This window comes from Peromyscus californicus, unplaced genomic scaffold, assembly GCF_007827085.1.
Source record: "Peromyscus californicus insignis strain IS unplaced genomic scaffold, ASM782708v3 Scaffold_20__1_contigs__length_68692818, whole genome shotgun sequence".
NCBI classification, from domain to species: domain Eukaryota; kingdom Metazoa; phylum Chordata; class Mammalia; order Rodentia; family Cricetidae; genus Peromyscus; species Peromyscus californicus.
This window is the reverse complement of record NW_026294503.1, coordinates 14,469,271-14,492,813: the sequence shown is the minus strand read 5'-3', so window position 1 is coordinate 14,492,813 and position 23,543 is coordinate 14,469,271. Positions and strand designations below refer to the sequence as shown.

Below are 23,543 nucleotides of genomic sequence, written 5' to 3'. Positions count from 1 at the left end.
GAGAAAAGTAAGTCTAGAATTATTTACATATAACCTAATTCAGAATCTAAAAACTACTTTGATTTTTAAGGTAAGGCACCAAAGTAGTTATACCAGATAATATATACTAAATCCACTTGGTACTGAGGTGACATGTATACAAATACATTAATATGTCTTGTGGAAGTACAGATAATCTTATTTTCCCCTCTTATTGAAAATAGCTATTTTCCAACCATAATATATCCTGATTACGGTTTCCATCTACTCCTCCCAGTTCTTTCCTACTTCCCCTCCAATTGCTCTTCACTCCTTTTCTGTCTCTCATTAAAAAACAGGCTTCTAAGGGACAATAATAAAATAAGTAAAGTACAATAAGATAAAGCAAAAATTAATATATATCAGAATAGGACAAAACAAATAAAAAGTAGGAAAAGAGCCCAAGAAGAAGCCCAAGAAGGAGAGACCAGCATGTTCACACATTCAGGAATAATAACACTGATTTAGAGAGCCTTGTTTAATTGGTCTCCTCTACCCCCTCTGGTTCTTACAATCTTTCAACAGTCTTCTTCCTCAGGGTTCCTTGACCCAATGAGGGAAGGGATTTGATGAGACATTCCATTTTGGGCTCAGTATTCCAAAGTCTCTCCCTGCTTAATGTCTACCTGTGGGCCTCTATATTTGTTCCCCCTACTGCAGGAGGAAGGTCTATGATGATGGCTGGGCTGTATTTTTATTTTATTTTACTTTTTAAATTTCTTTTTAGAACAATAATGTTTGGTTTTACGTGAGGTCTCTGGGCTATCCTTTCTCGGGGTCTTTGTCATTCAAGCAGTTTTGGGTTGGAGTTACAACTCATGGAATGAGCTTTACATAAACGATATATCAGTTGGTTACTCCCATGAGGTTTGTACTATTATGGTGCTAGCATATCTTGTAGACAGGACACCATTGTCAAACAAAATCTTTGATGCTCTTTAAATGAATTTCATTTCATTTATGGTTTTAAATGCTGTCAGACATTAACTGGGGTAACAATGCAATTGATTATTATCTAGGAAATGCAGATTATATAAATGTGGGGCAAACAGGAACAAGAGTCAATATGTAGAAATTCTATGTAATATTTTGAAAGCATTATAAAATGAAATATATATGTATATATAATTAATTATGACAACATAACATAGAAAAGCTAGTGCTCATCTAAATTAAATGTATTATAGTTTGAAAGTAAGCATTGCAAATGAAATTCAGAAAGATTCTAGTTATGTTTAAGAGAATGGATTCTGGCCTACTATTTATCAAAGAAGTCCCATATACACTATACTATCATTAGTGCCTCTCACACATAGCGATTGTACCCATGACAAAGAAAAGGCTTTTTGATATAATTAACTTTTTTGTTTTACTTATAGACAACATGAAAATGAGAATTTCTGGTCCCCGTACATGATACTTAGTAGTTATTGATTAGTACTATCAAATTAGGCAATCTAACTCAGTGCTGTGCAGTGTGTACTAATTACACCATATAATTACCCAGCTTGCATCCCCAAATAGTCTTTATGAATGCTGATATCAAGATACATGATTAAAAGCTGAGAGAGGCCAAGAAAGAAAGCAAGAACAGTATACAGAGCCACCAACTTAAATTCTTATTATTAGTTTAAAATAAATTATTCAAAATGTACAGTTCAGAAAACATCTTTTGTGATCTACTGTGAATCTCCTTTTGGAAACATGATAGAATCCCAAATAATAATTCTCCATGTTTGACAGTTACAGATTTCATGAAGTTGTTTTGCATTTTCCATTGCCATAATTACATGTGTGCCTGTATGTGTGTGTTTATTCTAGCAATTTCCTGTGGGATTCCAAAAGCCCCAACAAATGGGGGAATACTTACAACAGACTACTTGGTTGGAACTCGAGTTACCTACTTCTGCAATGATGGATACAGACTGTCATCCAAGGAACTCACCACAGCCACCTGCCAATCAGATGGAACATGGAGTAATCATAACAAGACCCCTCGCTGTGTTGGTATGCACATTCATTGAAATTTGTCAGTAGTGTGCAATTTGTATGCTATATGACTTGAAACTGTATACACTGTTGACTTTTAAAAGCAAATCCCTGAAATGTCCTAGGATGAAAATAAAAGTATTTTATAATCTTTTTTGTACTATGAAAGACTGAAGGACAGAAAACAGTCATTTTATCCATTTTCCAAAATTCCAAAGTATGTGTAGGTATAAAGGGTGATATTTTTATGTAACCATTTAATTTGCTTTATACGATGACATTATTAATAAACTGTATACAGAGCTTTTTAAAAAGTATAATGTTTGTCTTAGCAATGTTCTATTTCAATAAGCTAAACTCTGTTTATTTCTAATAAACTAACCTCTAACAGTTCCTGGGAAAATGGAAGTAATTAATGATTACTTGTTAAAAATAAACATGTTGTTTAGTAGAGCACACTATAGAATGAAATAAAGCAATGGCTACATAAAGAACCTAATACATTTTAGGTATCCCTAAGTAATGAGCTAAATACTTTTGCCTTTTTAGCATCTATATTCTTTTATTTTACAGTTGTTACATGTCCAAGCATCAACTCCTTTACTTTGGAACATGGAAGATGGAGAATTGTGAATGGATCCCATTACGAATACAAAACAAAGGTGGTTTTCAGCTGTGACCCTGGTTATCATGGACTTGGTCCTGCTTCTATTGAATGCCTTCCTAACGGTACTTGGAGTTGGAGAACTGAAAGACCATACTGCCAAAGTATGCCTAGCTTGTTTTAGAAGTTTTTTTGGGGGGTTGAATTTCTTAAATTCTTTTTCAAAACATAATCAATGTCGACGTTTAGAATGATTCTTTTGTATTTATGAGTGCTCCCCTGAGATGGGGCATCCACATGTTGCCCAGCCAACCCTCAGAATTCTGGGCTCAACTAAGTCTTCCTAGTACCTGGATTCAATTGTGAACCATCACAAGTAGTGAAACAATGTCATTAATAAATTTATTCTTATTACACTTTAAGGTTTACTCATTATATTTACTAAATACTTTACATAACTTGTGAGAAATGGCTGAAGTACTTATTATAGCAGCTATATTATATTCATATTCATGGTGTACTTAATAGTTGCTGGGAAGCATTTTTAGTTTTTTATATGTATTGAATTCATTCTTTTAAAAATGAAACTAAATGATGAATTAATCATTTTAAACAGGCCACAGAATCTGTAACTACAGAAATGGTCTTTAGCTCAGGCAAACTAAAAACATTTGATTTCATTAACAGTGCTGTATGATGTATATTCTTTCTAATTCTCATTTCTTGAATAAGAAAATCATAATTCTTATTTTGTAAAGCTGTTGAGATGGTTTAATGTTATTACATGTTTGAAATACCAGCTAGATCCAGACTCACATGAACCTAAAAATATTATTTAATCAAACTGAAAATCATCAGTTGTTTTGTATATATGTTTTCCTATGTGGTCAGGGTCTAATAAAAGCTACCTAAATAAACAGAGGATAGTCAGTTGAAATTCTTCCCAACTTCTTTTGTCTATTTGTTACTTTTTCCCAGAAGACACATTAGACTAAATCATTCTTTTAACCTGAATCCAAAACGAATCTACGTCATAAAATATGGCTCTGACACCCATATATTATGAATAAATAAATGGTCAAATGAGAGTGTGATATTTAATAAATTTAATACTACAGATAACTAGCTATATTATATCTATCAGATATAGAAGTGTCTGTGGATAACATTTTCTTGTAACCATGAGTGTGATTTATAGTTTATTTTCTAAATCTCTGTGCTAGCATAGATTATACTTGCCCTGAGGCTTGAGATAATAAGGTTAAGAAATAATGACAATAAAAATAGATTTCTAGATGTTATAATAGATTCTACTTCATACACATAACGTCAGTCTTCTAAGTTAAAGGAAGATTTGGACTAATTAATTATAATCTCTCCGAAAAATAAACAATAACTATTAAACTATATCATGTTCTTTTTCTATTCTCTCACATCCAAACTTGATTTAAAATGCCATTTTTGGATATAAGAAAATCAATTAAAAGATAACTCAAAATGTTAACAGCATGCTATTTTTGACAAGTACATTTTAACCATGTCTCATGTGTGTTTACTTACTGTTTTTAAGTCATCTCCTGTGGAGAATTACCAACACCTCCAAACGGAAATAAGATTGGAACGCAGACTTCCTATGGCTCCACAGCCATCTTTACGTGTGATTTGGGATTCATGCTTGTGGGTTCTGCTGTGAGGGAATGCCTTTCCTCTGGTCTGTGGAGTGGATCGGAAACTCGATGTCTAGGTATATGATTTTAACTCACTTTACCTTCTCTCCCAACCAGCGCTCAAAACAGGAAACTGAACCTATTCCCTGACATGAGGTGGCAACTTTGATTCATTTCGCAAGGTTGTAATAAGCAGATATCCCTTAAAGTCATTTAGATTGTGTTTCTGACGAGAATCTCACGCCATTACGGGGAGACTCACTTTCTATGGTGAAAAGAGAAGGGTTATAACAAATTACTGAAAATGTCTGTACATAGAGTTCATTCTAACCCATGGTCAGTTCTCTTTTCAAGGAATTGCTTAAGATGATGACTAAGGATGAAAATCAAGTCTACATTTCAATCTTTCTCCTCTTTTAGCTCATAAAATTGCAAGATATTTGAAACTATTCTATTAAAACTAATAAAAATCTATTTTTAAAGGTAGTTTTAGACCATCGGAATCTTTTTTGTCCTTAGAGCTTTCTCAAAAAAATCTGCTCAGAAACAAAACAAAACATAACTGAACTATTATCCATTATCTTTTATTATGAAAAGAATATTATGGTTTATACCACACCCCCACTTGAAGAACTTCAGTACTTCTTTGATATCAAGAAATTACTATGATTTGTGTTTATTTTATTTATCCGAAATAATTCCGAGATATGACATAAAATATTTAAGTGATAAATAATGTTTGTTCATTCATTTGCTAGATTTATGTATTAATTTCAACACTGAGTCATAATATATGCTTTTTAAAATTGCTACTTCAGAATGAATGGTAGAAGAGATTATCCCTTGTTATCACACACAGTATTCCTAATAAGTTTGAAAATGTTACATGAATACAACATTGTTTAAAATATAGAAGGTTTAATTTGAGTAAAAACTTATTTTTAACAGCTGTGATTGTAAAATAGTTTCTTTATAGGTGAGAACTCAGCAGTATCTACTATAAGTCAACCACACAAAATGTAAACAAATACAACTGTAGTATACTAATATGGGATTAAGTGACCAAAATCATATTTTAATATTTACTGAAGTAATTTTACTTATACTGATTTCAAGTACAAATTCCTAAGTATACTTATAAATTGGAAAATTTGTATGTAAGATATTTAAGAAATATATCTTATAGTTATACAATTCAGTTAACAATTATTGAATTTTATGTGCTGTTTTGTGAAAGTGTATGAACTATTTGAATTTACTGCCACAATTATGCTCTATGTTCCCTGAAAGAAGGTATTGAAGAAATATTTATGAACACACCACACTTCTAAGTCAATGGAGACAATATCGTTGTAAAGGAATATATAGTAAAGGCCGTATCATTGGCATTTAATATAAACCCATAATGAGGCTGGAAGGAGAAAGGTTGCAGACAATGTAATCATACTGTCCTGCACTAGAAATCGACCAGAAGTATGTATTCATTCTCAGCTTACCCTCCTGATCAAGAGACTCTTGCCAAAGTGTGACCAACAGAATATTCTGGTTATTCCTCTGGATACAGTACCTTTATTTCCTACTTCTTTGTGATTCGTATGGGTTTTGTAGTTGGAAAAACAATCAACAACAGATGCTTACCTGTCTCTGATCCATTAAAGAACTAGCTCTTTGTTATATTTGCTTCACTACCCATCTATTTTTCAAAGCTTTAAATAACCCATCAACATATCTCATCAATGAATGTCAACATAAATCATATAAATCAATATTAAACATCTTAGCAATATTTATGGTTCTTGTTTTCTTCTTCTTCTCTTTTTTCTTTTCTTTCTACTCTTTTTTTTTTTTTTGAGATAGGGTCTGGCTACATAAATCCACCTGCCTCTGCCTCCAGATTGCTGGGATTAAAGGCATGTGTCACCACCATGTGTCACCATGATGCCATCCTTTCCCTTTCTGTTCTTATTCTGTTAAAAAGAATATGCAAGGATATGTATATAAATATATATATGGCTGTTATATATGTATATACAGATCATATATGCATATATATGTAATATGCCATGATATGTATGTATTTTGTACTCAGTCTGAAGCTGAGTTAAGGCATTTACATGATATGTTAGTTCTTCCTGTTATAGAAATTTCTGTGAGGCAAGTCCTAAATATGCTAAAGCCTTCTTGATTTCTGCTCCATCTCATTGTTGTAGGTATCTGTATTAGTTGTTTCATTCCAGCACTGAATTTCTTTAATGAATAGATTATATTACAGTTAGTCTCTATTGATAGTCATTGGAGTATTGTCTGTTCTGGGGACAGTATTGTCTGGACTGGGGACAGATTGTATGAAATTGAATTTTAGTAAAAGGTTTTTTTTTTGTAACATATATATTCATTCCTATAGGTACTCAGAAATAAAATTCCTCTAATATTATTTATACCCTCTTCATCACCAGATTTGAATTTGCATTGTTTTTTGATTTTTGGTGTCTAGCAAAATTTCATTTATCAGGGACTCTGGGGGTCCAGCCCCTCGATAGTCCCCTCCCAGGGTCCAGGAAGAATCTACAACCAGCTGATAATTAATCTTTGATGAGAAGAAATGAATCTATGTACACGAAACTCCTTAGTTCATACACTTTATTATTCTGTGATAGTTCTCTCTCTACACAGCTTCTATTCTGCTCTCATGTCTAGCTCCTTTCTTGCCTGATTTCTCTATATTTATCTACTGTCCCCTCTAGGTTCTATCTTAATTCCTTCATCTAGTTCTGTCCCTTCTAGGTTCTCATCTATCTAGTTCTTTCCCCTATCAGCTCCTCTCCCGTCTCCTTCTCTCTCATCTGGCTCTTCCTCATCTTCCATCTCGTTCCTCTAGTCCTCTCTTTTAGCCCTTCAATCTAGTTCTTCCCCATCTCAGTTTGTTCCTCTCAAGTTCTTACCCATCTAGTTCTTCCATTCTCTTTTCTCTTCTCTGTGTCCCTGTGCCCTGGAAGTCCTGGTATATATACACTTACAAGCAGTAATCCCTTGGCAGTGCAAAACTAGGCTTCCAGGGTCAAACGGAAGGGTGATAAGAATCACATAGGGAGGCAATGACCGTTAATTATCATTTGCAACCCCAAAGGAAGTGACCAATGGGGAAATGAATTAACTAAAGGCTAAATTCAGGTAATATCTAGGAAGAGGGATCTTATGTGCTCAACTATAATCTTAAACGTGATTGGTAGAAAATGTTAAGAATCTATAAGTTGCTAGGTGTAGCTGGAGAATTTCTCTCCAGCTCCCGCCAGTCCCAGAGCCCACTTATAAAATAAACACACAGACTCTTACATTATTTAAACTGCTTGGCCATTAGCTCAGGCCTGTCATTGTCTAGCTCTTACTCTTATATTTAGCCCATTTTTATTAATCTTTACTTTGCCACGTGGCTCATGGCTTACCGGTACTTTATATCTTCCTTGTCCTGGTGGCGGCTCCAGCCAGTCTCCCCTCCTTCCTCCTTTCTCAATTCTCCTCTCTGTTAGTTCCGCCTATACTTCCTGTCTAGCTATTGGCCAATCAGAGTTTATTTACATATAGCGATATCCACAGCAGCTAGGTCAATGGGAGAAAATAAAACTGTCTTCTTTTTTCCTGTGGCTCCTATCTGTCCAAGCTATCTGCCGTTTTTCTGCAGGGTGGGGGAAAGTGTGCTCAGTCGCTAGGCAACCTGTGTACAGCTAGATGCCTCTGGTGATAGTTAAAGGGAGACCTGGAACTGGAGGTAATGTTTGGGAAAGGAGGAAGTAAGGCTTAATTGGTACATCTGCCAGGCCTTCTCAAACAGGTAGCCTGGATGGTTAAGTTTGTTCTTAGAGAATACAGAGGTATCTCTGATAAAGTATTCTCCTCCATCTGGGGATGGACCTGGCCGGATGCTGCTAATGATGATAATTACAGGGAGGCTTGAACTGGGGTTCTGGCTGAGCATAGCTGTCAGCGCAGAAGGTTATCTAAATATTCCTAGAAGTGGTTAGGTAAGGAGTTAGCGGTCTATAAAGTTAGTAAGGCTGTAAGAAAGGAGGGTCCGAGGTGAATTGTGTAAAGCTATTACTTAACGTCCACCTGACCTAGGTGGTGTCTCCTTGTGGAATTTACCTTAAATCAGGAGACTTGCATATAAACTGTTATTATTGCTAGTCCTTGAAAGTGGCCAAGGGAGATATCTGATTCCAGAGAAAGCCTTTCCTGAGGCTGTTCTCCAAATACCTGGAATGTGTATGTCCAGAGAGTGATCAGTCCACACTGTTAGCCCTTCTTGGGGATAAGTCAATTGGGAAAACTATGAAGGCACACATGACTTTCATAACAGAATACAGCTGATATATAACAAGCCAAGTAACACCAAAAACTCCTTGGGATTTGGCTTCCTCTGGAGGAATTCCCTGATCCCTCCAGGTAGTGACTTTGCCATAACCAGCTGAGTTCTTATAATATATTCCTGCAGCCCACAGCATTCATTGACTTTTGGGTCATTTTCAGATTTCCCTTTATGTTATGGGTGATTACTTTTACTGAAACACATTTTGATATGAACTATAATTATTAATCAGTTCTGGTTATAATACTGATCATTGCACTTAATGAGCATTTCTCCCAATCTGTGATTTACTTATTCATTTCTTAATAAGAACTTTTGATAAGCATGTTTTCAACTTTGTTAAAGATACAGCTTGATGATTTGTTCACTTCCTTTTTTGTTATCATCTGCTTTTAGCTTAGGGCTTTCTTCCTCCAATATTAATTAAAAAAAAAAAAAACTTTGTACCAGGTTGTTCTAGAAGGTTTCTAGTTCGATATATTATTCATGTGCTTCAAATGTGTTGGTGTATTTTTTTAATGATGTAAGATTAAGTTTGTTTTCTCTTCTAGAATGATCAACACTGGTAAAAATTTCATAAGAATAATTGATATCACTTTACCTAAGTCTCCTAAATTTTAAAGTTTGTCAAATTCAACCAAGAGTGGCTTTGCAGCTCTCGATTCATAAGGACAGTTTTACTTGTATCAATATTGAACACCTGATCTCTCAAATATCTATTTGAATACTTGGTTTTCCTTGATATTTAAAAACAGCAAAATTACAATTTTAATACAGAGGTCTTGGGTACTTATTGCTAAATTCAGAATTTTCATTAGTATTTATAAAATAATTATATCTTTCAAATGTTGGATACTAACTAGCATATACAAGAGCAGTCAGTTAAAATATTCTTCTAGTATTATTTACAAGCTTGCTAAATTCATTTCACTGGTTTTAAGAACTGAAAATACAACTCTAAAGATCTGTACATCTATCATCTATGTGAAATGTCATTTAACTACACGTAGTTTTGCTTACTGTTTCTCGATGCCCCTTTTCCCTTCTTTCTTTCCTTTTTCATTACTGTGTAATTTTTTTTTTTTGGTTTTTCAAGACAGGATTTCTCTGTTTGACAGATCTGGCTGCCCTGCAACTGGCTTTTAGACCAGGCTGGCCTCAGACTCACTGAGATCCACCTGCCCCTGCCCCCCAAGTGCTTGGATTAAAGGCGTGTGCCACCACCGCCCAGCTTGTGTATCATAAAGATTTTAATATCCTCCTGTGCTTTGAATCCTATAGGCCCTGTAGTGGGGTATCTTTATCATTCTTATGTATAATGGTTTCTACTTCTTCTGCCAGTAAGTTTGGTTAGGAGTTTAACAATGTTGCTTCTACTTTAAAAGAGGTTTTATCCAATGGTTACATTACTCAGTAGTATATATTTTTTTTCTATTTTTTCTTATATTGGAAATTGACAAATATTCTCTCTATTTTGTATGGTTTTATATTGTTTACCTTTTAATTTTATTTTTAATTAAATATTACATTTTTTCTGCACCTTATAACCATTCCTATGGCACACCTCCCATTCTCCTACTCTTTCACAAATCTACAGCCTCTTTTACTTAAATTATTCTTGTTATACACACACATGCATTTAGATAGATATAAATATAACTATCTAAGTCTATTTCGTATTGCTTGTATGTATACAATTTTTACGCCTAATCACTTCATATTGGATATCCATTCATGGGGCACATCCCTGAAGAAGATAATACTTCTTCCCTTGGCAGTTGTTAATTACTTATAGCTCTTCATCTAGGGTTGGGTCCCTGTGAGGTTTTACCTGTTTATAACAACATGTCATATGGGGGGATCACTTTTCAGGTCTTGTTTAGGCAGCCATATTCTTGAGGTTTCATAGATGTAGCCTCCATATCTTACATAGAGAACATAATCTCACAGCAAATTCTCCAATTATTTGGCTCTTATCATCTTTCTGCCTCTTCTTCAGCAATGTTCCCCAAGCCTTGATTGTACATGTTGTGTTGTTGATGTATTAATTGAGACTCTGGACTCCATAGTCAGTTATTCTCTGGATTTTGACCTGTTTTGTCTTACAGTAATGATTTTCATTTGCTTCCAAAAGAAGCTTATTTGATGAGAGGCAAGAGTGATCCTTATCTGTGGATATTATAAGTGTTTGTAAAGCAGTTAGGAATTGTACTGGTTTAGGAAAGTGTCAGTAGTAGATTCTTCCTAAGACACACAATCTCACTAGCCAGCGGTAGTGGCTGGGCCTGGAGGTTTGATCTGTCTTCTTTATTTTGTTCTTTATATTAGTCTTCTTAAAGAAAAAAAATGTAAAAAGCAATGGTTATATCACATTTTACTTTCTAATTAGAACACATAAACCAAACTGAGATTATACATACTTGGTTAGGATATGCAGGTCCTTTTTTTTTTTTTTTTTTTTTTGGTTTTTCGAGACAGGGTTTCTCTGTGTAGCTTTGCGCCTTTCCTGGGACTCACTTGGTAGTCCAGGCTGGCCTCGAACTCATGGAGATCCGCCTGGCTCTGCCTCCTGAGTGCTGGGATTAAAGGCATGCGCCACCACCGCCCAGCTGCAGGTCCTGTTTTAACATCTTATTACTTCAGAGACACATTGGGAGAGTTATACTAATAACTTTTCTTCCTAAATGCTGTTTTATTCTTTATTCATCAAAGTTTTACTTCTGAGATATTCACTTCAATATATTTAAATTTCTTACATCTTCTTTGAAACCATTCCACTAGGTGATTGTTTTTATTTCTAAATTCTTGATGTTTTCAGAATGTGTCTTAGTTACTTTTATGTTCTTTAATTCTGTATGAATGTTTAAATATTTAGTAAATTAATTATGTACATAATAATAAATAAAATACTGAGTCACATTATTAAAATACTGTTTCACAAATTTCAGCGGGTCACTGTGGAGTTCCAGAACTCATAGTAAATGGTCAAGTCATTGGAGAAAATTATGGCTACAGAGACACAGTTGTGTATCAGTGTAATCCTGGTTTTCGTTTAATTGGATCTTCAGTGAGGATATGTCAGCAGGATCACAATTGGTCTGGTCAGCTTCCATCCTGTGTGCGTAAGTAAGCATGACAAAAGAAATTAGGGACATCCTGCATTCTGAAATAGTCAACGAATCATGTTTTTTTTACTAAGCAAACTAAAGATTTTTGTTGTTTTACAATATTTAGATGACAATGTAAACTAAATTTTATAATGTGTTCATGTGCACTGCTATGCAGTAATTCTTTAGGATTATATGAAAGTATGTATTTGGGTAATATTAAATTTTATATTCCTTATGTTTTTTATGAAGACATAATTTAAGTTTGGAACCCAGAATTTGTTGTAAATATTTACAAGAGAACATTTGTGTGAGTATGACATATTCTCAGCGTGTTTTTAACATAAGGACTTCGAGTTGTTGACACCACTGTGTAACAATATCAACACTCTTGTGATGTGAGGCTACGAAGCTTTTTCTAGTAGAAATTCTTCTGGTAAATGTGTTTTAGTAATTAGGATGCTATAGCTAGCTCATCAAATACTGTCCTGATGAATTGTAATTAGTGGAGAGAAAAAAACATCAGACATCATATGGAGAGCCATTGTACTGATGTCAGATCTGCTGCTAATTATGTCAGTTAATTCTGGTAATTTGCTCTTTTAGAACTCTACTTCATAAGCAGTTGAAAGTGTTTATTTAGCACTATGGTTCCCTTTAGCTTCAGAAACCATCATATTCATATATATCTATATATATATCTATATATATCTCAATATTAAGTATATGAAGTATGAATAATGTTGTGATAAGTGATGAAAATAGTTTGACCAATATCAGAAAGCTTTTTATAGCTATATTTAAAATATTTTAATACAAATATAAAACTGTTTGACTACACATAAGATTAGATATTTAAAATTATATTTTAATGAAAACATTTAACATTTCAATTAACCTTTGGATGAAATTATATATGAATTCATACATTAAAAACCTAATGGTGCTACAAAGATGGTTCAGTGGTTAAGAGCACTGGTTTCTCTTTTAGAGGACCAAAGTTGGATTTCCAGCACACACATACATGATAACCTCACAACCATCAGCAACTCCAGATTCAGGATGTCTGAGGTTCCCTATCTTTTGTGGCCACTGCATGCATGTGGTACACAGACATATATAAAAGCAAAACACCCTACCACATAAAATAAAAAATAAAGTAATTAATAGATAACTAAAATGGATTTGAAATATTTTTATTTTGTTTTCATTCTATAAATAGTTACAGCTGTGCTTAGAAGTTATAAGGAATCTCTTCCCATACATGAAATATGAGTTTGACTATAGTGATGTCATCCATTTCTTTTTATTATTGATGAGAAAGCACAGGAACTTTAAGACAGAGGAAGAAGGGGGAGGGTGGTCTGGGTGTGGAACACTCATGTGGAAACGGTTGAGGTACTCTAAATCAGGAAGTAGAGGGCCGTACAATGTGACAGGGGGTTGGATGGAAATAGCTTTGAGGCGTGGTGGGCGGAAGCACCGTGAATGGGATAAAAGTTTTCCTCCTCAGCGTTGTCTCGTGAGTCCTAAACTGATGCTTGAATCTCTCAGGTTAGAGATGTGACATCAACCCAAGAAATGCCTTTACACTGGGAAGAATTCAGTGTGTGTGTGTGTGTGTGTGTGTGTGTGTGTGTGTGTGTGTGTGTGTGTGCGTGCGTGCGTGCGTGTGTGTGTGTGTGTGTGTGTGTGTGTGCGCGCGCGTGAAGGGTCAAACTCAGAACATTTTGCATGCTAGGAAAATGTTGCCACATGGGCGACACAGTCTTCTCTAGGGCAAAACATTTCTGAATTATCATCTCTAAATCAGTCAAGGTGAGGGTTCAGACTGCTTCTGTGAGGCACAGCATGAAGAGCATATTTGCTTCAAGTTTTCCTTTTTCAACATTTATCTCTCACAACCACCTGTGCTTGGACAATTTCCTACCCCATGCATCTGTATCTTCCAAGGAAAACAGTGTATTTTCCTTTAAAAGCTCCACCTCCTTTCAAAGCAGGTTATTGGAGATGAGCTTGACCCCATAAACCATATTTCCTTCTTTAGACTTTTTCTATCCTTGAAGTATTTCAGATTTACTATAAGTGCTACACAAGAAAGTAAAATTCTATTTTAATAAGGATAATTCTGTTACATTTTCTTAGTATCATTAATTCTCATATATATGTATGTATGTATGTATGTGTGTGTGTGTGTGTGTGTGTGTGTGTGTGTATGTGTGTGTGTGTGTGTGTTTGATATTGTGGTCTATTTTGTTTTTACCTAATTATCCATATACTTTTTAATTTCTCCTAATAATTGTCATTCCAATTACTTACATTTTAAGAATATTGTCTAGTCATTGGCAATACAGACATCAACATCTTTCAATTGCAACATCATAGGATATGGATAAATGTTTGCAAGCTTTAGAGAAATAATGTGATTATTTTAGTATAAGCCTAACAAAAGACTTAATCAATTACTAATTGAAGAAATATTTACAAATTATACCACTGTTATTTTTAGAATAAACAGGTGTGTCATGGAAAATGTGTTTGAGTATTGATGTTTTGAATAAGAAAGGCATAATAAATAATTAAAATCACCTTCTTAAGTACACACACACACCACCACCACCACCACCACCACCACCACCACCACCACCACCACCACCGCTAGGTAACTTAAAGAGAACAATGATTAGCTTGGGTCTGTCCCAAATTTTTTCATTTTTCATCTAAATTCAAGCCTGACCAAATAATGCCACTTTATTATTATTTTTTTTAATAATAGGCCCTCAGGGGAGAAACTGGTTTCTTTATTGATAATTTTAAACAAGAATAAGATGCAGTTAAATTTCCAAGTGAGTAGGTTGACATTAACAACGCTGCTGAAAAATAATTGCCCCTGGGTCATTTAGAAAGCACTGAAAGTAGCTATGGTCTTTTCTGTACCCAATTATGAAGCATCGTGACTGGGGCTGCTCTGATTAACGGAGTGAGCTGACACAGGAAAACACTTCCTAGAAACGCAGGGTTTGGGAAAATCCAACACCTCATAACATTAATTCAAAGACCATACCATAAAAAGGATCCAAATAATTCTACCCAGCATATAATTTATAAGTAAAAGTATTAAGTTATCAGATGATATCCCATAAGACTGATTGGATTGGAGAATGTTAGCACTGTGTATTTTAAAACATGATTGAAACCTCAAGGGCAGCACCATGTAGTGATCCCTGTTGTCCACATTAACTAGTCTTGTTAAGAGTACAACAGGTTAGCTATCAATTACTAATGATCTTTTTCTAAATAATATCAAAAGAATTATTTCAAAATCATATTGAAAAAATGGATACAAATATCTCAGCCCTTAAAATTAAGTATTCAACGTACACTTTGTCAGCTGATCCTTGCTGCAGATATCAAGAGATGGAAACTTGTGACATTACATTGAATTTTGTTTTGTATTTCAGTATTATTTCTGCACATACAAACAAAAGAGGAGCCACATCAAAAAACTATATAGAACAAAGCAAGCATATGAAATATTTAACATATGCAGCACTTTAGTGAAACGTTCATAATTAAGTGGATTAAAAGTTGTTTCATGGTTAAAAATGTTGATTGTCCTACCATGAAGAAGTGAGTTCTTGTCTCTATACCCATGTAACTGGTAAGGCCTGGCCTTGCTTGAATCTGTAAGCCCAGGGTTATGAGGGAGACAGAAGGATTCCTGGGACTAGCAGGCTGCCAGCCTGGTCAAAAGACTTGAGCTCCAGGTACAGGGAAAAATGACAGAGTGACAGAGGAGGACATACTCTGGCCTCTACTCACTCATAAACACATGTCCACATACATCACATGCCTCTCTCTCTCTCTCTCTCTCTCTCTCTCTCTCTCTCTCTCTCACACACACACACACACACACACACACACACACACAGAGCAATCTCTAAAAAACACACAATCTTATAGTTTGTGTTTCTCATATTTTACTGGTTTTCTATATCTTTGTTAGTAAAAAATACTTTGTTTATAGCTACATATCAAGTAATATTTCTAATTCGGAGTGATTAAGGATAATTGCCATGTGATAATTGATATTCTTTATATTTCTCCTTTCCCCAATGATTTAGCTGTTAGCTGTGGCCACCCTGGTAGTCCAATTTATGGAAGAACAAGTGGAAATGGATTCAACTTTAATGATGTGGTAACATTCTCTTGCAATATTGGGTATCTTATGCAAGGGCCAACCAAGGCACAGTGCCAAGCCAACAGGCAGTGGAGCCATCCTCCCCCTGTGTGCAAAGGTAACCAGCTTATCACATGCCATCCTAGGTCATGCAACAATGTCTCTAAAGGCAGAGGTGATAAATCTGACCAGCTCAGGTGGAACAGTAGAGGATTATTAACTAAAAAAATAAATAAATAAAAGGCTTAAATATTGGTGTCATCTCATTTTGTGCTTTTTATTGTTAATTGTTCAATTTTATTTTTTATCTATTTACTTCAATTAAAAGTATAATTATATCATTCTGCCCTTCACTTTCCTCACTCCAGAGTCTTTTTTTACCCCCTCCCATGTCCTGGATTCACTCTCAAGGTTTGGGGATTTATTCCTTATCCACAAATAAGTAAATACAGCCTGCAGAATCTGTTTTCGATGTTAGTGTGGATATGGCTAACTACTTTATCACTTTATATTGCTTAACTAATTAGGGACTCATCCCAAGAAAGACTACTTCTCGCTCTCTTAGCAGTTATTAGTTCCTGTATTTCTTTGTCTAGGGATGGAAACCTGTGAAGTTTCACCCCTTTCTTATTAGAGTGTCTTGAACTTGAAGGCTTTCTGTCTGCTTAATATTATTAGGTTATAGCTGTTTCTGAGAGCATATATACAGTACTTAAGATCATTTTAAATTGTGTTTCTCTTCATGATTCCTGAAATTTGCTTTTGGTATTTATTTCTTTGTACTTTTGCAAAATATCCTGGGATTGGCATGCTATTTGCATAATTTTTTTGTTGTTTACTCAATAGTAACAAATTAAAGAGCATTCTTTAGCAAATTATTATTTTTCAATGAAGTACTAAAAAGATCATTTTGTCAAAAATAATAATTTTCTTCCATTTTCTCTTCTGTATTCAAAAAAATATTTTAAGTGGGATGATTCTTTAATCTATATTTAACATAATTCTTACGACTTACTATGTTCCTCAACAATACTGAAAATTTTTCCTTTGTTTCCACCTACACGAATTTCAGACTATTTATTTCAATAATTCATGAATTAGCTAGATTTCTGGAATATTTTGTTTACTTGACTGAATTTACTTCTGAAACTAAGTTTTAAAAATTTCAACAGAGTTATACCCTGACATATTTATATTATTCTCATATTAACTTTTAACTTTTTCACTTATTTAGTGGTCAACTGTTCTGATCCTGGAATTCCAGCAAATTCTAAAAGAGAAAGCAAAATAGAACATGGGAATTTCACCTACGGCACTGTGGTATTCTATGACTGTAACCCAGGATATTTTTTATTTGGCTCTTCAGTTTTGATATGCCAGCCAAATGGACAATGGGACAAACCTTTACCAGAATGTATCAGTAAGTAGATAATATGAATTGTTCCTATAAAAAACAATATTGATGTTTATTACCATCATATAGTCAAAACTATACATCAGAAAAAATTACATTGACTGAATTGATTAATTTGTTTCAAAACTACGTATCTACATGTTTTGTAAATTCTTTGTATAAATGTTTTTTATAATATAATTTTCTTTTCTAAAATATATGAAGTCTTCTATAATGTTCTGTAGTATTATCACTATTGCTAGAAAGAAGGGAACAGACATTTACTTAACCCCAAGAGGAAACCACCAGAGACCAAAGTATGGAAACCAATAACGGAGTTTTGTACAGTGAATTGACTGAGGGGTTAGAACAGAAGCAGAAATGACGAATAGACAGGTGCATCACCTAAAATCCACTCCACCATGAGTGACAGCTAAAGGAAGCTGAATTGTCCAACCTGCGTAAAGCTTAACTGGATTGTAGGCTGTTTCTTTCAGGCAGCTCAAGCAGTAGGAGACCTTTACAGGTTCTTCCAGCTTGCTTGGCTGACTTGAGCCACTTTTAGCTGTTTGTCTGAGAGTGTGTCTCTTGGCAGTCCTTACAGCTTATATTTACTTGGTAGAGGACTATAGAATCTGGTCAATTTCTGGGACTTCTTAATTACTGAGCTAAAAGAATTTTCATGCACAACGGTGTCTGACATACCTTTAGAACAGTGTGTCTCAATGAACTTCCCTGCATGATGGAGGATTTTATCTCATGGGAAATTGCTACAAACAAATATTAATGTGATAGCTATTTCTCTATCTTTTTTTGGGTTTTGATAAAACAATAGATAATGAGAAACAAGTATCATTCATTCTCTATATTATTATTGTTTTAGAGGCAAGGGTATTTTTATTTTGTATCAATATTAAACTATTGTTTGATCCTACTTTAGTGTTAATATGAACCGCTATTGGTTCTTCAGAATACTTGAGGATTTAAAAAGCAGTGCTAATTAAAATTTATTGTTCTTAAATATTCATCACATAAAGACCCAAATTAACTTTAATAGCAGATAATATGCGTGATTTGCACTTCAGTGAACACTGAACAAGGGACTTTTGTAATTTTTCTCATTAGAAGTTTAGAACATAAATACAATATTTTATAGAAAATATATATATATATATATATACATAATCCACATTTGTATTAAAATAATTTAATATGTCTGCAGAGATCTCAGTTGGGAAAAATGCTTTCCACACAATGATCTAACTTCGAACCTTAGAACTCATGGATAAATGCCAGATGTAGTGGAATGAAGATGTGTTCAGTGCATTCCTGCAGTTAGATAGAAGAACCAGATAGGATAATCAGCCGGAAGTTCCAGGGAAAGTTAACCTTTAGGTTAGAATGCATTCCTAACAAGATGTCCTCTGACCTCTGCATTTGTGCTGTGGTACATGTACACACAGGCACACACACACAATATATGTGTATATATATATATATATATATATTATGTGTATATATATATATATATATAGTGTGTGTGTGTGTATATATATTTAAAAGTTATAAATCCAAAATTTGAAAGATAGAAGTAGACATAATTTTCACTCAGTCAATTGAAAAGTCTAAAATTGACTGGACATGGAAGGCTAGGGAAAAAATTTATAAAAGGATAGATTAATGTGTCAAGAAATGATTGTGCAAGTAACTTTTGGATATAATAAATAATAAAATTATATTTAAGTTATGTTTTATTCAGATAAATTTCTTTTATGTTTATGAGGAAATTTTTAGTGAAAATTTGTGGGAACACTTGTGTACACTGGAAAAACAAAGTTTTCACTCATCCTTAAAATTTATTATTCTATGTAACTAATTTATTTATGTGACCTGCTAAATAAGATATATAGTACTTCTTTTAGCAGACTAACCCAATGATTTGAATAATTTGCTTACATAGTCTTTATAAATAAACCATTCATATTAAAATTTTTGAGAAGATATAAATTTTAAATTCTTTATATTTATTTTATTTTAGGTCAATAGACCTTTGGCTTTATTGATTCATATGTGACCCTAGAGAAGTCTGCTACATATTGAAGTTGTCTTTGTAGTCCATGCCTCCTTTTGCATATTTTATTGTTCTAGAAGAGCTTGAGGATAGCTCTGTATCTGTTTCTAAGCTTGATTTAATAATGAGTGTGCACTAATTTCCAAAATTTCTCTCTTTGCACTTTGATTCTTCTGTGCTGAGAAATACTTTGAATGTCAAGTCCTTGAATCTTTTCTCTGTATGGCGTCTGGGATGATTTGGCCCCAGACTCAGGTAGACTGTCGATCACAGAACGTCTTTTCTCCATCTATTTTAGTCTCAAAATACTTCCCTTTCAATTGTTAGTATGGTCCAACCTTCAACCACAGTTGGCTTCCTTACATTTTCATGTAGTCTATCCACTTCAGGCTTCTAAATAAATGGTACCTCTTCCTCCCATTATGGTCACTGCGACCACGCCTTGTTACGGTAGCACAAACATGGTTGCATAGACTTACATGTGTCTGTTAAAGTCATCCTCAGAATGAATCATTTAATCCAAGAGTTCCTATAACTATGACATCTATTTTATATTTAAAGAGCTAAATTTTATAAAGCTAGGTGTATATTTTCTAGAGACTTTAAGACCTTAAGATGTGCCCATCTTAAGATTATCTGTAAATTAATCTTCTGACATTGCAACACAATGCTGCCATTTACAAAGTTTACAGTTGAGAACTGCAAATTTCTAAACAAACAAGCAAACAAACAAATAAATAATCAGAATGCTTTAAGTAAATTTCTGATTATATAAATATCTTACTTTGGTCACATGTGGTCCTCAGACTGCTGGTTGGAAATAGCTTTAATATGTTTGAATAGAAAATTTACTTTTATTTTGTAAACAAGCTGATTTGGGTGGTTCGATAGGAGATATAAAAAAATTTTATATTCAATAATTATGTATTGTAGTGATTGACTGTGGACACCCTGGCATTCCTCCAAATGCAGTCCTGTCTGGAGAGAAGTATACTTTTGGGTCAACAGTTCACTATTCCTGCACAGGAAAGCGCTCTCTTCTAGGCCAGGCATCCAGGACTTGCCAGTTAAATGGACATTGGAGTGGATCACAGCCTCATTGTTCAGGTACCACTGGAAAATGGAACAGTGTGTGTCATTAATTACATTATAATTACTAATCCATAGAGTGTACTCTAAGGACTTCAGCATTCCTCCAAAAAAAAAATGAGTGAAGATTGAAAATCATTTATTAGGATACTTGTAAGGTAATGTGAATTGAGAGGCCAAGGAATGCTGATTCTCTCTTTCTAATGCTGAGACCCTTTAATACAGGTCCTCAGGTTGTGGTGACCCCAAGCATAAAATTATTTTCTTTGCTACTTCATAACTGTAGTTTTGATACTGTTGTGGATCTTAATTTAAATATCTGACATGCAGGATGTCAACCCATGAAAGGGTTGATGGATCCCAAGGGGTCGTGACCCACAGATTGAGGACCTCTGCTCTAGATGATAAATTTCAAGTATGTGTTTTAGATTGTGCTGTGCCCTATGTAAACAATTATGTGGTTTTAGGATATGTTTCTGCATGAATTCATAAAGATTGTGTAACTTCTTATGCTAAAGTGGACATTTTAATTTAGTATATATCAATTTTTTTCCTAAGTTATGTGAATAATTCTTATCTGAATTCAATTCTCTTTTTTTTTTTTTTTTGGTTTTTCAAGATAGGGTTTCTCTGTGTAGCTTTGTGCCTTTCCTGGAACTCTCTTTGGAGACCAGGCTGGCATTGAACTCACAGAGATCCGCCTGGCTCTGCCTCCCGAGTGCTGGGATTAAAGGCGTGTGCCACCACCGCCCGGCCAATTCTCTTTCTTTCTAAGCAATGAGTACCTAGTAGCCAGATTAAAAAATCCTAAATGTTTTTAATTGAGATAGCCTAATAAATCTTATGAAAGCAATGTATTAATACCAACTTTATTTATTTACATGGACATCATATATATTAATCCTTTATAACTACTACAATTCTCTTTAAATCAATGAATACGAAACTGGGATTTTATTAATAACCAGTAGATAGAGTATTTCATGGCATTTTATCATGATTTATAACATTTGTTTTCTTTAGAAACATGTAAACTTTAGATATATAATAGCTCTCTGGTTGATACTATTTATGTTCCACGGAGGGAAATCATTAGTATTAGCTTTATATTGCTTTCCCTTTAGAAGAGGAAAAGGTGAAATGATTGCATTCACATCTTCTAAGTACTGGCAAGTCTCTATGCAATTTTTGTTTAGCACTTCAAACTTTTTTTTTTTAAATTTTTTCTTTCATTATACTGGGGAATCAAACCCAGAACTTTGTGCATGCTAGGCAGGCACTCTACCATTGTGCTACAAGTCCAGCCCTCTAGCACTTCAAATTTAACCTACAAATTTGTGTAAATTAAAAACTGCCTGCCATGAAAAAATTGGCATTATTTTTACTTACTCATAATAAATAAATTCCCAGAAGACCAATTGTACATATAAACATTCTCCTCCTTATGTATATAGTACATTAAAAACCTAAAACTGAATTGAAGAATAAATAAATAAATAAACTATTGCATATGTCTAAACAGTAAATAATGACCCAAAAATGTGTGTAGTAATTAGTGTTACAACAGAGGTAAAAGAGGAATTTAAAGGAAGGATTCCACATAGACCATGTTAGAACATGTCAGAAAGGGCATCTAAAAAGTATGTTAAGTGTCCTCACAGTCAATCCATCTTTCTTTCCCTCTCTTTGTTTCTCTATTAGTACTATGTATCCTGTGGTTAGAAATATTTAAATAGTGTAGAGACTGAGAAAGCAGTAACATGGAAAGAAAAGGACAAGAACCAAGTGATGAGAGTGAAATCCTATTGCAAAACAGATACCCAGCTTCTACTTCAGAGTTATTTACAACTTATTTTTGCATTTTCACACATGAAAAAAAATGCAGTTGGTGGATATCTCTTTGTGGACAGTCATTAGAAGAGAAAATTTAAAATAGGAAATTTTAAATGTGTAAGAATAATTCTATTATGAGATTTGCATGTTTCTCACATGCAGTAGTTCCAGAATAACAGCTGAAAATGTATTAATAATTAGATGATTCAGTGCATGAATTATGTGATTATAGAATCCAGTCTTTTAAATTTTGTATGAATGCATTGTCTGTTGAATCCATTATTCTGTCACTTATAAATTTTCCATCAGTTCCATTACTAACTAGATTCTGGGAATAATAATGAAATATCGGTACCCTTTTAAAATTATGTCTACAAATCTCCAATAAGGAAAATAGCTTAATACTCAGTAACTGTTTCCTTTTTTATTTGTGTTTTCACATGACTGTAGTCAAGTGAGATCCATTTCGATGCAGTCAAGTTATGTGAAAATAGCATGCACAAAATTAATGCCTACAAGCCAATTGGCCTAATTTATGAACTTAATAAATGCATATCATAATAAATTAATTTGCACTTTTCTGCATGCAGGAGATGCTACTGGTACATGTGGGGATCCAGGTACTCCTGGTCATGGCTCTAGACAGGAAAGTGATTTCAGAACTAAAAGCACTGTACGCTTTGCTTGTGATACTGGTTATATCCTTTATGGCTCAGAAGAAAGAACATGTTTATCCAATGGCAGCTGGACTGGGAGACAGCCGGAGTGCAAAGGTAATCTCAAGTTGAAGTTAACAATACTAAGAGCGCTAATAGTATTTCAGTCTGATTATCAATTACATTGAACTGAAAAAGTTATAAAATATATCTCTGAGTATGTCCTTGAGGATAGTTCCAGTGACTAGATTGGATCATGAAGGCTCTGATCCCTGCAATGGTTTTAATAAATGACCAACAAATTAAAATTTCAGCAGACTATTGGAGCTGATAGGATTATGGAAGATGGCCCTAGTTATAAGAAGTAGGTAGCTAGGTGCATGCTTTTGAAGGGTGAATATTAGCTCCAGTCTTCCTCCCTCCTTGTCACTTCAAAGTAAGAATCTTTGCTTTCCTCAACCCACAAACACCCCCAGGATGCTCTCATTCACCACTAACCTCTAATAGTGGAGTCATTTGGCTATATGCTAAAACTTCTGAATCCGTGAGCCAAAACAAATCCTTTGCCCTTTA

General features: G+C 34.2%; 1 protein-coding gene across 7 annotated transcripts in view; it reads left to right on the top strand.

Moving 5' to 3' along the window:
* Window positions 1-23,543, top strand: part of Csmd3 (CUB and Sushi multiple domains 3) — a 1,145,339-nt gene that overhangs the window by 1,067,251 nt on the left and 54,545 nt on the right. For all 7 annotated transcript variants that reach the window (XM_052747788.1, XM_052747786.1, XM_052747792.1 and 4 more), the window contains 8 exons: window positions 1,840-2,025; window positions 2,581-2,775; window positions 4,182-4,355; window positions 11,590-11,763; window positions 15,873-16,046; window positions 17,163-17,348; window positions 20,326-20,499; window positions 22,905-23,087. In XM_052747788.1, coding sequence (XP_052603748.1) covers window positions 1,840-2,025; window positions 2,581-2,775; window positions 4,182-4,355; window positions 11,590-11,763; window positions 15,873-16,046; window positions 17,163-17,348; window positions 20,326-20,499; window positions 22,905-23,087 — 1,446 coding nt within the window. The remainder of the gene's footprint in view (window positions 1-1,839; window positions 2,026-2,580; window positions 2,776-4,181; window positions 4,356-11,589; window positions 11,764-15,872; window positions 16,047-17,162; window positions 17,349-20,325; window positions 20,500-22,904; window positions 23,088-23,543) is intronic.